Genomic DNA, 18867 nt, shown 5'->3' on the forward strand with positions numbered 1-18867 from the left:
CAAAAAGACCTATCACAACCGTATAGGCCTACATAGAACACTGGTATGGCAGACATTCACGCCTCGAGTAAACCCTCACATGAGAATCCATAGGCGTTGGCCTAGACAAATTTAATTGACAGATAAATTATTTTATATTATGACATGACATTAAAACCAGCAGGTTAAAATTAGCCTGCACTGTCAAGGCCAAGCACCTGGTCAGGCTGTTCACCCCCCTTCACACGTTCACATATGGACACACACAAAAACAAACACACACTATGCACACACTAATTTACATACACAAAAGTTGTAAGAGTATGGGATGGAGTAGATGATGGAGACAAATAGACAAGCATTTCATTTATGCTGAAAAGAGAATGCAGGACTGAGCAGCGGTCATATTTTGTACCGCTTTGTGGATCTAGTATGGATATCTGCTGAGCAGCCTATTTACAAGTAACACTGCCTATACTTAAAACAAAACTGGCTTAGCCTATTTGAATGTCAAGGAACAAAGGTATTCATGATTGTTTTACTTTTACATTTATTATATAGGCTTGAAAGTATGCCTACTATACTATTGATTCATGGTCATGGGATTTGGCAGACGCTTTTGTCCAAAGCAATTTCATTTAATTAATTTATAACATCATCATAATCCTATGATTCCATTGCAATATGATTTTTCAGTTTCTCCTGTGGAAATCAGTAGACTTTTCCTGATTGTGTACATCAGTGATGACAATTGAAGACAATTTGGAAGAACATAGCTTATATAAACACATATGAACATAGCTTAAACGATCCCAAGAAATGTAAAGCAGCTGAACAAGCCACCTAAAATCTTGTTGGTGCCATCCTTGTGGGCCTACATATGAAAAGTTTGGTTCCAAAACGCTATAGCCTACTGTATCTACGTTTTTAAAAACATTAAAAAGTCAGGCTATTTAATTGTGCATTTCAGGTAATATCAATCAAATTGCAGTTGCTGTTTGATTGAGTAAAAATAAATCAAATAACAATACCCAATTACAGTTCTTCTGAAATTTCTTGGAAAACAAAATGGTGGATATAAGGTTTTGGAACCACACTCTTCAAATTCTTATCTCTGTTATTGTAGCCTACCTTCATCCCTTATACAGTCTCTGCCTGCATCTTGTTAACTTACTGCCAGATATTGGTATTGCATAGCACATACAGTCATCACACACAACACCATTTTCAGATACATTTTCATTTTATTTAGGACAGTGTACAGCGTACAAGTACAGTGTAAAAGAGAACTAAGGGCAGAGAATTCAGAATAGTGAGTTATAACACCAATATATCCTGAACCCAGTTAAGAGCACACCATGTTTGCATACATTCAGAACCGCTTTCTCCAACATATGTGTGCATTTTAGATATGACCATAGAGAAGTTCACCATACAGCCCTACAGCATGGCACAACCAAGTTGTGCAAAAGGTGAGTATTTATAAATAAACACAGTTTTGTGTTGTGAGAAGAAAATATCACAATGGCTGAAAAACATTTTTTCAGTGTTAAACTGAAAACTACAGAGAAGTAGTATTCTTGAAAGTATTCTGAAAACATGGAAATATGATTTATATATTTAGAAAGACAGATGAATATTTTTTTGGAATTTGTTTACTTTTTGCCCGACACCATCACACCAAACTCCTGGATGCTTATCTCTTTGTTTAGGTACTGCTGTAACTGACGATTTGTAATGTGCCCGGCCTTCAGGGCCTCTTCGATCGAGAACTTCTTGCCAGACTTCCTGTCATGCAGAACTGAAGACTCCCCGCTTGGACCCTTGACTGTGATTTCCTCCCAATCGCACTCCTGGCTCTGCAGGTTGACAAACATTTTCCAGTCAATCAGTCCGAGTTTGTAAGCCTCCTCTGGCCTCATCTCTTTGCCCGTGTCTGGATCGATGACGACGATGGACCGTCTCAGGTGGCTTTCCCGCTGTTCCCTCTTCACTCTCATCGCAGACAAGCTCTTCTGGAGTTTCTCGATCTCCACATCTTTATCTGTTGTTATGCGTCTGAGGTCCGAGAGCTCTTTCTGAAGTGACGTGAGACGCAGCTCAAGGTTTTTGCCATTCTCCAACGGCATGGACTCTGTGATGTGTTTGGTCTCTTTGCTGGTAATCTGAATCTCTGACTGAAGCTTCCTGATTTCGTTTGTGAGGCGCTGGTTCTCCTGCTGCAATCTGTTGCTTTCGTCGCGGATGTAATCAAGCTCTTTGGTCGACTTTGTGTTTGTGAACTCCATTGTTTGCAGCCTAGAGTTGAGCTCATTGATTTCCTGGTCAAGCTCGCGTCGGCGTTTGTTCTCATCTTCAAGACTTTTCTTGAGTCTCTCAATTTCCACTTCCGCCTCGGGATCTTTCTCGACCTGGATCTTTTCAGAGCGCACCACTCTTTCTTTCACCTCCATCTTTTCAAGTGATGACTGTTGTTCCAACAAGACATTAAGCTCTCTTTCCAGCATTGTGCGTTTGTGTCGCTCCTCTTCAACCTGCAACCTGAGAATGGAGTGTTCCTTTTCTTGCTGAGGATCTTGCTGTAGCACCACCTTCTGTTTCACCGTCACCTTTTCACGGTTTTCTTTGTCTCTGATCTCCAGTTCATTAAGACGAATTCTCAAGCGCTGGATTTCCAGCTCTGCGTCTCGTCGAGCTCTGCGCTCACGTTCAATCTCTTCAAGCTGAAGATCCAGGTCTGCCTTCTGCCGCTGAAGCCTTGCAAGCTCATCTTTCAGACTCTCCTTCTGTCTCTGCTCATTGCTGATGGTCTTGACAAAGTCATCACACTCTGACCTCAGGAGCTGGTCCTCTTCGACCTTAACAACTTCCTGTTGGACAATTTTTTCTCTCACTTGAGAAAGGTCCATCTTCTTAATACGGATCTTTTCCTCATTCTTTGATCTCTGTTGTTCCAGGTCTAGACGTTTCTTCTGTTCCTCAGCGAGTTTTCTCTTCAGGGTCTCAATCTCCTCCTTGGTTTGGGGATCCTCACGGTACTGAAGAATCTCTTTGATCACTTCTTTGGTCTGCACCTGGGGTTTGGTATCTTTCCATCTCATAATGTCATTGTTAGTTCTGAGGATTTCTACCTCGGACCTCTCTATCACGTGAGTTTTATCCACTATCTCATTACGTAGTCTTTCCAGCTCTCTCTCAGTTTCAGGATCTGTCTTGTATTTGATGACTTCTTTGATCATTTCTCTGACCTCAACCTGAGGGCCCCTATTTCTCAGCATGGTGAGCTCATCCTGCAGAGTTTTCAGTTGGAGCTCGGTATCTTTGTATCTCCTCTGCTGCTCCACCAGTTCCATACGGAGCGTGCCAACCTCAGCCTCTGCTTTGGGGTCAGGCCGGACAATCTCCTTCATCTTCTCTTGGATGATGACCTTTGACTTCTCGGTCTCAAGACTTGAGATTTTCCTTTCAAGATCAACTTTCTCCCTCTGAGATGACCTATGTTTAGCCCTCTCGTCTTCATACTGATTTCTGAGATTATCCACCTCCCTTTCCAAGGCCATGTCTTTTTCAACTTTCAGGACTTCTCTGATGGAGATCTTCTCCTCAGCCATGGCCTTTTCCTTCTCAAGCCTCTTCAGCTTCTCCTGTAAGAACTTGAGCTCATCCTCCAGTTGAGCTCTTCCATCAATTTCCTTTTGCTTCCTCGTTAAGAGATCTCTGTATTCACTCTCGAGCCGGGGGTCATTTTGCACCTTGATCACCTCTTCTTCGGTGATGATTTCTTGCTCCTTGTTCTTCTCTTCTGATAGGATGTTGACCTGCTTCTTGATCTGAATGATTTCGTTGTCTTTGAAAGTCCTCTGCCTCCTCAGCTCCTCCAGTTCCTCCTTCACCTTCCTCACCTCCTCTTCCTGCCCGCGGTCCCTCTCAATGCGAAGAACCTCTTTGACAGTGTACTGCTGCGCGCCTTCCTTCACCTCTGTCTCCAGGCCGCGTAGTTTCAGACGGAGGGTGTCCAACTCGCTTTCCAGGAGGCGAGTGGTCCTGCGCTCATCGGACAGCCTCTGCTGGACCTTGTGGATGTCTTCGTCCAGCTGTGGGTCTGGCAACTTCTTGATGAGTTCCTTCTTCACAATGGTGTCCTGAGGCTTCTGGCCCTCGAGAACATAGATGTCGCTCTGGATAGTCTGGATCTCTCTCTCAAGTTGCTCACGTCGCTGAGTTTCCTCATCCAGCTGCTTCTTGACTCTCCAAGGTTCTTGTCCTGGGGCTGAAGCATTCACAGTCTGGACAGATTGTGTGATGATTGGAACCTCCGGTTGCTGTAATAGTGATAAACAGTGTAGATATAAGGATCCAGTGTATTAAGTTTCATTGCATATTACACTGAGTGAGTATTCAGTTATATGTTACCTGATTCAGGAGACTCTGAGTAAACTCAAGATTCTGCAACCTCTGCTTGTTTATTGCATGCACTTCAGTAAATTTGGAGTCAATAGCAGCTTCCTGTTAACAGAAAAATGAAAAGAAGAGTATTCATAAAATTGCATTTGTCCAAAGGCAGCACAGGGCAGCAAGATAATTTCCAGAAACAGAAATAGCATTTTATGTTGTCACAAGGACAGTGGTTAAATGAGAAATCCGGCGAATTTTCACGTAGATCTGACAGTACTTGCTGACCTCAAGAAACGGAAATCTATGTGAAAACTCGGACATCTCGTTTAAGGGGTTTTGGCTAAATACCTCTCCTTTCACTCTTTGTGCAGGGGACTCAAGTCTGCTTCTCTTGTAGGTCTGAGGAACAAGACCATCCTCAAGGTCAAGAATGGATTTGAACTTCTCACTTTCATTCTCGTAGTCCTAAACACAAAAGGAGAGTGTGAGAGTGAACGTCAGAGAAACAAACATAGGGAAACACATTAGAAGTCTGACAAGTCAAGTCAGTCTCTCTGTCTGAGTGTGTGTTTCTTCTTCTTAAAATATCGTTCGAACTGTTCATCCAACCATCTTCATTCTAGGTAAGTGCCTTCATTGACTACCCAAGAGAGGGCAGTATCAAGTATCGAGTTATTTGAATGGAAAATGCTATGTTGTTAAATGACATGACAACATTTTGCGGCTCTTGACCTTAATAAAACGATGACCGCCTCTGGACACTGTGTGCATGCAGGCAATTTTAGTGGATATTCACCTCAACAACATGGTGACCGATGGTGTTGTGTGCCTGTGGGCACCCTTTGTACAGGCATTGCACTAGCCTATACAACACAAGAAATATGATACAATTCTTTAAATATCAGGGATGGCTTACCTTCACTGCTTGCTGATAAAGCTGTGCATTTTTAGAGACATTGTTGAGATCAGACTCCTTCCTTGTTATATCAGAAAGCAGGTTCTGTGAAAAGAAGCATTTTCAAATTTCTCAATCATCATTCCTGTCCGCGACTGATCGAGTCTAATATCATGATTTTGAGTGAGTTAAGCTACTAGACTTCTCCATTCACTACTCACCCTTTGGTTTTTCAGCTTGGAATCTATTTGAGCCTTATCATCAGTGTCACGTGGCTCATAGTTTGGCACCCTTGACAGCCAGTTATTGAGACTGTCATAATCATTGCGGTAGTTGTTATATGCCATTTTACCTTTCTGCAGGCTCTGTGACCTAAAAGCAAATAAACCAGATCATGAAAGCCTGAAACCTTGTCACCATGTCAAAATGTCAGTGTCAAAACGAAATGTCTGGTACTACTTTTTCGAAAAAACACATCACAAAACAGAATGCAAACGCAATATGGCCATCTCTGATACTAATTTTTCAAACATCCAAAGAACATATATGTAATTTGAAATCATTATAAATTATATCACACCAAAATATCATTTATGTTACGGCCAGCTCATTCCCAGGCCGTAACATAAAGAGGGACACGGACAACAAGGTTCAAACCAAATATATTAATTTATTAAAGTAAAGCACAAGGTTACCAATAGCAAAATGTCTAGGGGCAAATTAATGGGAGTGGTGGTGTGCGTGTATGGATGTATGGATGCAAAGAGGGTCAGTACGTGAGAAGCTAGTGAAGAAGGCCTATAGACAAAGAAAGAGAAAGAGAGGTATAGAGATACAAATGAGGGGAGAGAGCAAAGTGCAAGTGTGAGAGATTCAAAGTGAGGGCCTGCAAGAAGGAAGAAAAGTGCCTAATGAGAGAGATAGGAAACCCCTAATATAGCCCCACCCTAACCATAGGTGTAATCAATGAGGGCATTAGCCCAACCAGGCCCAGCCCTGCCCGTGCACTGACAGAAGAAGGCCTGAAGGGACACAGGGTCATCACATATCACACACAGCACATCTAGAGAAATCTATCTAATAATTTTCTCTCTACATACACAGTCTGTTATTCTCTCTAAACATAAGCCAAACATCTAGGACATCTAGTATTTGTAGCTTTGTTCTATATGATATAAAATCTGTGTCACACACAAAACTCCACTCACCTGGAGTCAATCTGTCTGTTCAGGTTGTCATAGCGCTTGTTGAGCTTGTTGACCTCTTGCTCCTGCCTCTCGATATCAGGGCAGTGCTCCTGGAGCTTAGCGGCCATGTTGTCACAGCTGTTCCTGGCAGCTCTGAGGTTTTCCTCGGCCTCTGTGACAACCCCTTTCTTGGCTTTTAGTTCTGATCCCATATCCTGTGCAGATTACAACACAGAAGACACAATTGTCATAAACCTGGTGACATTATATAGTAGCCTAGTGTCTTGGGGATATTAACTTTTAAAACATCATACTTCTCATATCTGCCTTGAATTTCTGACTTCTTTAACTGAACTCTCAGATCTTACTTCCAGCGTGTTTTTAATATTCTATTCTAGTGTTGTAATGTACCAAAAGCCTTGTACTGTTTTGGATTTACAGAGAGAGATCACAATGTCTTGGAGACTTACAGCTAGCTCACGCAGGGTTCTGTCCAGAGAGCTGGAGTCTGCAGGTGCAACCTCCTCTCTGGCCAACTTGTTTTCATAGGTGGAGAGAAGGTTCTTTCCTTTCTGAAGAGAGTTCTCCAGGCGGTTGGAGTTCTGAAGCCTGAAACAGACAATTGCAATGAATGAAAATGTTTTGATAAAAAGAGGAAAATAGAATTGCACAAACTCTCTTCACTTATCTGAACAGAGATGGTATGGTAAGGTAAAAGTTGTTCAAGTTGTTGTCACAGTATACATATGTATGTTGTTATAATATTCTTTATTCTTTACTTTGTTTGGTGTTTCACTATGGGAATTGCCTTGGGTGTGACTAACTACAGAAGCTCCAATGACACCACACAAGTCCCTGCCTGCATGACGGAGGTTTGGTGCTACTGGTACAGTTCCTTAAAGAGTAGGGAATAGGTATCCAGGGAATAGGTGAGCTGGGGCTAATCAGAGCCCTAGACCCAAACCGGTGGGCGGTGTCAGCGTATAGTGGCTAAGGAGCTGGGCTAGCATGCAGTATCCTGAAAAGTTGTGGGTTCAGTACTCGTCTTCCACCGTTGTGCCCTTGAGAAAGGCACTTAACCCTGAGTTGCTTTGAGGACAATGGCCCTTGTAATATAACTGACATATGTAAATCGCTTTGGATAAAAGCATCTGCTAAATGAATAAATGCAAACTGCCGCACAATATATGCCTCCACCCATATCTCCTTGCCCAGCTAAATGAATCGCCTAGTCGGTGTGCAAGAGCAGCTAACCCAGGGCCATGTGGCCAAAAACTGTCCACCACACTCTGTCCATAGGAAGATGAAACGGGCAACCTGACAAAGCCCAGGCAAAGTTTGACCTGTCTGTTACTGGAGCTTCCATAGTTGGTCCCACCCAAGGCGATTCCCACAGTCAAACACTTCACTCTGTTATTAAAGACCTAGGGTTATGTTAATCAACCTAAAATTATATGCTATAAATATATTTAATTTTACAATATACATTATATCTGTTATGTAAGTTACACGTACTTCTCATCAGAGAGCTTGAGCAGAAGGTCTACTTTGTTGTATTTCTTATCAGCCTCGTCCACCTTTGAGTAAAGCAGTGGGGCACTGGCACACTTAGGGTTGGAGTGCAGGAAGGACTCTGCCGCTTTGGTCTTGGAGACCTTCTCAGGCTCAATTTTCCTGACAGCATTTGTAATATCCTGTAAATGATACAACAAGCTGTTAGTAAATACAACTGTAAATTTAAATCTAACTTAGTCCTCTGATACAATCACCGCATTGCACATATTAGAACAAATTTTAAACCCCATTGGTGGATATCACACTGCAACAAATTCATGATGAAAATCAAGTAAAACAGACCCTCATCTCCTGAAGTCGGTCTGCACTGTCCTGCAGTGGACGGGTTTGTTCCAGAGGGGGGCGCACTCGAGCATTGATGGCCTTCTCTTGCTTGTCCAGATCATTGACCACCTTGTCCAGCCCGGCCATCAGCTGGCGACATTGCTGTTCTTCCTTATCTGTGATCACATGTTAATCATAGATTGGATCAGTTCCTGTGTTACTCTTTAGACTTAGTTCAGTTTTAGCCACAGTGAGAAAAAGGATTTGAGCAAACACCTTTCACTCCAGAAATATGCCAGAAATATATTCTTTTCCGGAGAAGTTTAATTATCAGTTGGCAAATCAGCATGATCATCCAATCAGAATAAATGGAACTGGTTATGTGGTTGCCCAGCAACACAGCTCCAAAAGTTGCCCCATGTATCATCACCTTGACACCCCTTGACAAATGCCATACCAGCACAAATGTCTGTCATTTTGGAGTCTCTGTTTCTCTCTTCACATCTGCACACTCACCACGTACTGCTGGACTCTCCTTCCTCAGCTCACCCAGTCGGGTTTGCAGAGTGCCCTTGCTGGTGGCCACCTTCTTCTTGATGTTCGCCTGCTGGTTGAGGAGGCTAAAAGTGACACAAACGCAAACAAGTCCATTTAATGACCTTCAAGAAAGGAATAGAAAAGCAGCAGCATACCGCAACATATGACTTGCTGACAAAGACACAGCCTGTGTGTGTGTGTTATCTACCGAGTGCGCTGACCAGGAAACTCACTTGTCGGCGATGGTGACAGATTCTGGGTCAGTAGGGGGTATAAAGAAGCAGGCTCCGGGAGCTGTCAGCGTGTGGCCAGACTGGTCCTTCACATCCCACTTATTCCCGTTGTTCCTGAGCAGGGTGTACCTCTCGTCGCGCGCAATCTGGCCCTGCGCATCACACACACACGCACACACACACACACACACACACACACACACACACACACAAAAGGCGAGGCAGATGAGCAAGAGAGATGGTTGCTTCTTAGTTCGTGACCTGCTTGGATAGTTAAACCTTGGAAATGCCTAAAAACACTCTGCAGATCCCTGAAATCCATCCCCAAAAATCCACTGCTCCCGGGGATAATCTCCAGTAGGGGTTTTAAAAATAAGATGCTCCACGGAAGCACAGTTGGTATTTCACAGGGATTTAAATACATTAGAATGGTAAAAGAAAGTTTGAGTACTTTTAAGAGATGTCAGGGGGAAATTTGACACATTCAATAGTGCTTGCTTACAAAATGCCACACATTTTTCAGAAGGAGCCCTTAGCAAATATAAATGGGTTTGTCTGCATACATATTAAATGTGTTTGTGTCTGTGTGTACTACATGTTTCTGTGTGTGTAGTTGCATGTCTACATGCTTATGTGTGCATGGGTGTGTGTATGTGTGTTGATGGGTGTGAGATAAAGAGTGATTACAGACAGGGTGGGGAAACTAACCTGTTCCCTAGTTGTGTGTGTGTGTGTGTGTGTGTGTGTGTGTGTGTGTGTGTGTGTGTGTGTGTGTGTATGTGTGTGTGTGTGTGTGTGTGTGTGTGTGTGTGTGTGTGTGTGTGTGTGTGTGTGAAAATGGTAAATTAAGGCTTCTGCAGTACCTTTTCGGAGTCAAATTCACACAGAGCCTCAACGGGGAGGAGCTTGGACGGAGGCTCACGGCGGTACTTGAGAGGCAGCACCTGCAGACTCCGCCTCTGGAGGGCTTTCATGCGATCATCAAAGTGATCCAAGGCCTTCGCCTGGTCCTACTCATACACATAGACACAAACAAACAATCAAACACAGAGATATACACATATGCTTTGAATAAAAGTGTCTGCTAAATGTAAATGTAAATATATAGGTATATATGTATATATACACACATACATACTGTACATATACAAATACATATGCATATATGTGAAAGTTAAAACAAGTCATGTAGGGGAAAAGACATAATTGGCAAATGGTGCTATGCTAAATATATATTCTGTGTGAGACTTGAACGTGGAAAAGGGCTCACATCCAAGTCACTGATAAGCCCTTCCATCTGGAACATGTCCTTGAATTCAGGGTTGTATTTTTGGTTGATGTCGGTATCCAGCCTTTTCAACAAGTCCTGGGTGTCTCTCGCCTCTTTCTGGAACTGGGGGCGGAGAGGGAGAGGGCATTGTAATTTGACATTGCCACTAATTGCAGCCAAGTAGAAACTCAGCAGAAAAATAGCCACAGAGTCACATACTCATCAGAGAGCCCCAAGGAAACCCTACTGTATATGAATGCCTATTGTCATTCAGAGACTTCTAAAGACATTTCTTCTCAGTGTCAAGTCATGAAAAAAACTCCCTCAGCAGGAAGATAAAGTCTTAAGGAGATCTCTCACACACATACCAGGCGTAGCTATTGAATAACACGACTATTATAACCAGCAGGTAAGAGTTCCAAAAGTATGACTCCTCTTCATTACAAATGAATTACAACAACAATCTCATGCAATAGCCACACCAGTGTACTCAAACAGACCGACAGCAGCACAGACATCCACTGCTGTGCTTACCTTGTGGTACTCATCCATGTGCTTCAGGTGGTTCTCCTCACAGATGAGCAGGTTGAGGTACTCCTTCCAGTCAGCGTGGACAGCCTCCATATGAGCCTGAGAGAGGGAGCAATTTTAGCCTCAAACACAATGAACCATGCACTAGAGCTGCAAATAGTTAATTAACACTATTACTACAAATGTATACAACTGTACCTCAATGACGTTCTTTGCTGGATGTTGCTGAGCGATGAGTTTCTCCCCGTCATCATTCAGTTTAGTGATGGTGGCCTCCTTGCTCTCCAGGCACTTGCCGATGAAGTTCTAAGTTCATATTATTACATTATAACATATGTTAGGGCAAGGATACCTTAGGGTCCCTTTGTTATTACTCTAATCTAAGAATGTTCAGATTCACTCGTTGTTGTTTGTTTTGTAATGCTACCCAATTGACTGCATGCTGGCTTGTACATTACACTAACTACCAATTCAATAATCTTTTGCAAAACATAATATTTATCTAACCCTGAATTCATCAGATCACAAACTCATAAACAAAACCTCATAAACATAACCTTTTTATGGTCATCTCAAATGTTATTTAACGTTAATTATATATCCTTGTACCTCATACTGCCTCTTGCGGGCAGGGTAGTCCAGGTTGGTGTCACTCCAGTCGTAGCCGATTCTCTCCTCGGCCTGCTGGTCCATCCAGTAGAGCTCGTTGGTGCAGCGCTGCATGTAGTCACGCAGGGAAAGCAGGTGCTTCTGCCGGGCAGTGGAGTTGGCCTGGAGAGGTGGGGGGGTGGTGGGGGTGGGGGTGACACTGGGTCAATAATGCTCAGCATTCAGCAGTATTCACGTGAACATTTTGTTCACTTGAAATAAAGCCCAATATACCTGTGACTGAGTACATTATATTGCCCTTCATAACCGTATAGAATCTGAACTTACCAATGCAAAAATACGGTTTTCTATATGACTGTCTTGTCAAAACCATTGTCAAATTGCACAGGATAACTTGGAAGAGGCTTTCTCAGATGACATCTTAACTGATTTCAGTGTGACTCAGAAGAGCAAATAATATCTTTGGTAGGTACTCATACTCTAGTTTCTTTACAAGGTAGTAAAAGGTAGTAGAAGATAGTAGAATTCCCAAGGATTCCCCATCTTATTAAGTAGCCTGTTACAGCATTGTTTTATCACTTAACACCACCTACTATATTTACCAATGTAAATGTAAATCCATAGTGACTTGAGGAACTCCTGAGCTACTGCTGTGCAATATGCTACAGAAGGAGCACATAAGCAGAGAGGGAGATCGGTTTTTCTTACCAGCAGTTTATTGTACTTCATCTGGAGTCCTCCCACATAATCCTGTTATGCGAAAGGAAGGAAGAGGTAGAGAGAGACTATAAGAGATCATATAAAGCTAAATGCTCTGCTTTGGGGGGGGGGGGGGGGCATTGTTTTCTACAATGTAAGAACTGTAAGTAATTATTAACATGAAGATCACTATCCATTAAAGTAGTTAAAAGCTTTCATTCTGTAGAGCCATCTCACCTTATCATCGCTTTCAGTGACGTAAGGTGCCAGGGCCTCGACCTCGCTCTGAAAGATGTTGTGCTCCTCCACATCTTTCTCAATGGAGGGCAGGTCCTGTCCGAATCCTTTGTTGTTAAGATTTGACTGTGAAACCGCAAGACAAAACATGATCGTTAGTGACCCGGAATTACTCACGCAATTTAAAGTGGAGGGCCAGACGTTATATTAGTGAATGCTTATGCACTGTAAACAGCATGATGTAAAACACTGTGTTTCACAGAGATGAGCTCCTGTGAGCTTGTTGTATGCTAAAGAGGCTCACTGACCAGTTTCTCATCCACAATATTGCCCCAGTTGACCATAGGCACACCCTCTCCTCGCGTCTGGTGGTAGATCTTGTCGTGGTCCTCTCTGAGTCTCATGACGCGGTCACGGAGCTGCTTCATGCTGTTTCCGGCAAATGGGGGAAAAAAGGTAGCCACTGTCAATCGACTGTCCTTCATTTGCTTACAGCCACATTTTACAAAACAGTGGTGAGAGATGATACAGTAGTGTCGCTCCTACTAAGATCTATATCTGTACATGAAAGAGCTTTGCACTTACTGCTGCATTTGGTTTTCTTGGCCTGGTGTTCCTGTGATCCTGAGTATTTTGCATTTTTCAGCAATTTATCAATTTCAACTAATTGTGTATGGTCTCTCTCCCTTGTTCTGCTTAACTAACTGAGGCTGTGATGGTAAATACAAGGCCACTAATCAAATCACTTAAAAAAAAAAAAAATCTTAATCTAAACTGATGAGCGCTGTCCTTAATAATAATAAAAAAATAAAAACTGCATAATAATTCCTGTATGAACACATTCTCTCATAGCAGACCAGACTACAGTGTGGCACAGCTGCAGGAATGTACTACACTCACTCCTGCTCGATCATCTCAGCCTGGGGGTGTTGAAGGCGTACAGCGGCAGCTGCATCATCGTCCAGAGCCTTGAGCAGTTCCAGCGAGTTCAGGATGCGCTTGTTGGTGTCCTCCTGGTAGAGTGGCTGCTTGCCCTCGTTGATTTTGGCCACATCCTAAAGAAGTATCAATTTAGTTTACATGATATAGTTGTATTACTGCAGAGGTATTAACATTTTTCATTCAGTTTTTCTATTTTCACTTTTCTGCTGCGGCATTCACACACCTTTATGCTGGTGACACAAGCCACAAGCCATGCCACAAGCTTACAATGGCTCAAAGGGCAGGGGATATTCAGTTTATTCAATCTCTCATTAGTGTGATCTCTTTCATTAAGTGTGTGTCTTCATTATTCAGTAATAATGTTTAATTTAGTGTTTATTTAATACTAATAATTAGTAATCATAATATCTAATATTAAAGTTATTTAATATTTAATTAAGTTAATTCATATTTAACTCATGTAAATTATGTATGTAAAGTATGGTTATTTCTATATGGCCACTTCGGACACATCAACATTGTTTGTCAAGTAAGTGACATAGATAGTAGTAAAACATGTCAATGGCACTTTCTTATTCAAAAGGTCTTTTGGGTGCAGGGTTTCTAAAACAAAGACTAGTGAAAGGAAATCTGCACGCATTGAGATTTTAGCCATGAAAACATATCCTGGCAACCTGTTTCCTACGAAGCATGGCTTCCACTGAAAAGTATCCAAAGAGATATAAAAGTGCCTGCGGCACAGACAGACATGTCCTTACATTGAATCGAAAGCAGCAAAGAAAATATTGGGCAGTTTGCAGGTACTTTATACTGCGCTGATTTGTTCCCAACTTACCACTGAACTTACAGTGTGTGAAGTGTTTCATGGGGCAAATGAAAGCCACCACACAGGAACAGTTTAAACAGTGCACTGATTATTTGTGTAAATTGGGGTAGTATCACTTTTCTTCTATTGTTGTTTTAAAAGTATATTTGGGTGGGAGGGAGAGTCCGGAGGCAGGTGGGACGAGGAAAAGACTGGGTGGGATCGGGAAATAACTGCAGGTCGGAATCGAACCTGGGTCTCCACGGGCGAGGAGACTCACATGTGGTACGGTGCAGCCACTTGCCCCCCCACTTTTCTTTATATAAATATAGCATGGGGCAAAAGGCCACCCCACAGGATCAGCTTAAACAGTGCACTGATTATTTGTGTATACAGAGTAGTACAACTTTTCATTGTGTAGATATGCATGCTTACTCGGTTAAGGTTCTGCTCAGTTTCCAGAATGTTCTTCTCCACTTTGTCTGCATTCTTCTGAAGTTTCTCAATGAGCGATGTCAACTCACTGGCAGGCTTGGTGCTGCTGTAAGGAACACATATTATGCCAATTATATACTTATTTCAAGATACCATTCAAAACTACAATCAAAAATCACATAAGACAATGTGAGGATGTGTTATGTTTGACACAAAAGGGATCACAATATATTCTGTGCATTTTAAGCATCAAACATTTGAAGATTTAGTATGTGGCTCTAATATTCTGGCTGATATTCAAATCTTAAATCATGACTGATATTAAAAGACATGAACACAGTGTTGGCTTGTACAAATATACATGTATCTAAAGCAATGCTGAAGTATTTCTTTTCAACATGTAATAGTAACATGCCATTACTGTTGCTATTACATGGATAATATAAGAGGGGGGAAAAGGTGTACACGAGTGTAGTGCCACAACACCTGCTGCTATTCCAACCCATCAACCCCACTGTTTTACTTTGTGTAGTCAACTGTGGCATAAACAACAGAGTATGAGTCAGTGCACAGGGCTACAAATGACTTAAGCCCAGCCAGATGATAACCACATTGAAAGAGGAAATTATAGTACTACAGTCTGACATGCAAATATGGACATACCAGCATGACTTAATGTTTGTACACATCCACCCACCCACGCACACACACAATAAAACACAGACGCACACACAGACCTTCATGCACACACGTCCACACACGTGCATGCACAAATACATGCACACACACACACATATACACATACACCTACACACAGAGACATATACAGACTCACAAGCACGCATACACACACACACACACACAGTCTCACACACACACACACACACACACTCTTGCACAACATTGATGTGAACATTAATCTGATGTCGTGTCATGCTGTCTTTAGCTAGAATTGCGGACAAGAGCTAACATGCATGATCCACCATCATCCCAAGCAGCTATTAAAGTTCACCAGAACAATCCCACACGGCAGTACTGGCACATGCTCCCACCTATGAGTCAGCCACTCTCATTCCGTGGCTCTTCCTTCATTCCCACCAGTGTAGTCCTGCTTTCACTTATGTGGGACAGAGCAGCATAGTGAGTCAGAGTGCACTGCAGCAGAGCCAAGTCAATACTAGTCCTTATCCACCATCCATATGGTTTGGGTAGAGAACCACAATGAGGAGCCAAGATGTGGTCCTTGGACCTTGGGTAACACTGAGACAGTTGAGGGCACTGCCAGCAAAATTTCAATGTGGGTTCCCAACAGGTTGGACCGGTTTTCTACTACTATTATATAAGAAGTGCATTGCTGGTTTTCAAGTCCGGCTCATTAAGTAAACCTACCAGGCTTAAAGACATGGTTATGGCTTAGCAAAAACCACAGACAGCACAAAGAAAGCACTATTTATCCATACTGAGATATTCAAGAGCTGGAGTTGATAATAACATTATCTGTGAATGGAAATGTAAACCAATTATACATAATAAAAAATAAATAATAAATTCACACATCTTTGCTGTTGATGATTGTTAGTTTGGAAAGACCACACACACACACACTGAGTGATCTGCCCTTCAAAAGAGCACATCCACGAGAGCACACTCTCAATGACCACAGGCAGTGTGCAGTGTTGTTGATGACCTAAATGCAGAAATATGTCCGAGGCATGGGACCCTTCCCCTCACACACATGGTTTCAATGATGTAATTTCACCAGATCCCAAACACGTATTAGAGTTATAATCAGTCTGAGGGAAAACACAGAAAATGAATGCAAGGGAGGCAACAACATGCCTGCGGGAAACACTAGTCTGAGGGTAGGTTAACACACCTCGGGATTAGTTTCGGGATGAACATTCTGATCATTCCAATCCAATTACCTAAACCCGCGTGCTGTGTTTGCCATCATCATAGATAACTGGTGATGAATGTACAAACATATCTATTTCTATTGGGAAACAGAGGTCCAAAGTTTGTCTAATCCCCTTCACCAAGTAAGGGATGCTTTGCTCAAGGGGGAGAGTGCCCTCACAGATAAGACACACCTATCCAGGTTGTAACACATTAACAAAGTCTTGGGCATTCATTTAAAATCCCAGATCAACTGGCATGACAGTCACTCTTAAACGACTGGATTTACTACTACAGAAATTATTCCTTTGGTGACAACACACTGAGCTCAAACATATATGAATGTCAATTCTTTGTGTGTGTCTGTCATGTAAGACATGAAATGAGCGATGCTCTTTACAGAACATAAACGTCATCAGCCTTTCCTCTGCCTGCTGAGCTGGTCGAAACATAGATTAGTTGACAGCTCACAGCAGCACCCAAGATGGAGGAATGATTTATTGTGTGTAGCCTTGGTGTTTAATGTTTTCATGTCAAATGTTCACAAATACAAACAAGGACAGCCACATGGGTGCAGACTATAATGGGGAGGGTGGGGATAATCCACATTGTTCAGATTCCATGACACACACACACACCCAACTCAGTCCTTTACATGAGGTGCCAGGTATTAAACTATCGTCCAGCAACAGAACCTGTCCGACCAATACCATCATACGGGCGCCTGGCCAAGTTTTGCCTTGTGGGAACAGAGAGGCTACCTGTGTTTTAACACGCTCCTTAGCACAGTATGCTAATTTAATTTTTTTTAGAGGCTTAGTGGTTTTCTAACATTTTATATGAAGCTTGTACTATCTAATGTTAAATGAGCATTCATACAGGAGCTGAATGAGCCAGTTCAAACCTACTCTGCAAAACCAGCCAGTTGGCTTTCATCGCAAATGCATTCTAAAGAGAAGTGACCAACATTTTTACACAGTCAGTACCTTAAGGGTAACATACATCCTTAATCAAAGAGCTATAAGTATTGATGTCATGCATCTTTACTAAATTAATGTGAGAAACATTGTTTAAGAGTTAAGTGTGCATAAAAAGATTATGACACCTACTGCAAACATTGCCAGTGCTCTCTTATCTCACAGGTTAAACAAACCTTACAAGTGCTTTAGAATTATTCAATACATTTCCAGGCTTGATTGATAAGTAGCCTATCAAATGGTCAGAAACGCCAAACAGCCCTGATCCGAGAAGTATTGCGGATTTTGCCATATGTTATATGCCATATAACTTATTTCTCTGAAAATTGAACTCTGTAGCCTACGAATTCGTAACATCCAAAGTTACTTATCGTATGACAGTCCATTCCTCACCACACCCTTCATAGCGATACAAACTTCAACAGAGAACACATGAAGTAGCCTATACTAAGAAATTTCTGGTTTTTAAAAAATGCGATGCGTAGGCTACTGTAGTAGCGATTTATACGTCCATCTTACAACCACATCTTGAGTTTTAGAGAAAAAGTTTTCCAAAAAAGAAAAGCGAGAGACCGATGAAAAGCAGACGACTTGCTTTGAAATGTACCATGCTTTATAAACAATGTCGCCAACACATGAGAAACAAAAGTTGAACTTCAGTAGAAGTAGACATTCAGAAAAGTTCATTCACTTTCATCTTCCTCCACTGTCTTCGTTTCTTCAGGGCTCACAGTTCTCATCTGTTATTCACTTATTTCCACAGCTTACTTAGAAAAAAAGTTTACTTTTTTGCATTTTACACTTACCTTTTCTGCGTAATGGTAGCGCTTTTGGCGGTCTTTTTCTTAAACATCTTGATTAAATATCAAGGGCTTCTCCAACACCTGTTTCAACTGGGCACGCTCTGTCTATCCTGGTGCACAACACGACGGGGCTTTGACGTCCTCTGCTCTGTGGAGTAGGCTACCCTTTCTCTCTAAACACCTGGCTAAGAACAGGTATGTCCGAGTATACGTGTCGTCAGTCCTCCAAGTGACACCTCCCAAGTGGCACTTCCTGTCACAGACAACTCATTGGATACAGTTGCAACTTCGCTTAAATATAATGTGGAATCCTCCCCTTTTGGTGGTACAAAGCTGTCACTCCGTGGAATGGGCGTGGGCCCTTCTTGTTTGGATATGGCGCACTAATAGTGCGAAGGTCATTTACGACATACAGTCATTATAGCCATATAATGTGACTTACTATACAATGTAATAATTAATGATGGGGGGCCATCAAAAATGCAATAAAACTTTAATTTGATTTGGCATGAATATATGTATCATGTCATTTCAGTATTTACAGTAAATAAGGTGGGGGTAGGCTACTAACACCTGTCTGCTAATATAAACCATGATC

General features: G+C 42.1%; 1 protein-coding gene across 2 annotated transcripts; it reads right to left on the bottom strand.

Annotated features, from left to right (window-relative positions):
* Positions 1 to 1203: 1203 nt before the first annotated feature.
* ppl (periplakin) lies at positions 1204 to 18529 on the bottom strand. Of its 2 annotated transcripts, none has more exons than XM_042084805.1 (22): positions 18273 to 18529; positions 14594 to 14696; positions 13312 to 13466; positions 12720 to 12840; positions 12412 to 12537; positions 12184 to 12225; positions 11476 to 11637; positions 11065 to 11172; positions 10870 to 10965; positions 10336 to 10458; positions 9929 to 10075; positions 9066 to 9217; positions 8812 to 8915; positions 8314 to 8471; positions 7972 to 8150; positions 6927 to 7065; positions 6478 to 6671; positions 5491 to 5641; positions 5291 to 5374; positions 4723 to 4839; positions 4393 to 4485; positions 1204 to 4301 (listed from the first exon to the last, which is right to left on the bottom strand). In XM_042084805.1, the coding sequence occupies exons 1-22, from the start codon at positions 18317 to 18319 to the stop codon at positions 1635 to 1637; spliced, it is 5268 nt and encodes a 1755-aa protein (XP_041940739.1). In that variant the 5' UTR covers positions 18320 to 18529; the 3' UTR covers positions 1204 to 1634. The 2 variants fall into 2 exon arrangements, with proteins under 2 accessions (XP_041940739.1, XP_041940738.1); XM_042084804.1 differs by having other exon boundaries at positions 14594 to 14699.
* Between the last annotated feature and the right edge of the window lie 338 nt (positions 18530 to 18867).

The sequence above is a fragment of the Alosa sapidissima genome, chromosome 3, assembly GCF_018492685.1.
Source record: "Alosa sapidissima isolate fAloSap1 chromosome 3, fAloSap1.pri, whole genome shotgun sequence".
Classification (NCBI taxonomy): Eukaryota; Metazoa; Chordata; class Actinopteri; order Clupeiformes; family Clupeidae; genus Alosa; species Alosa sapidissima.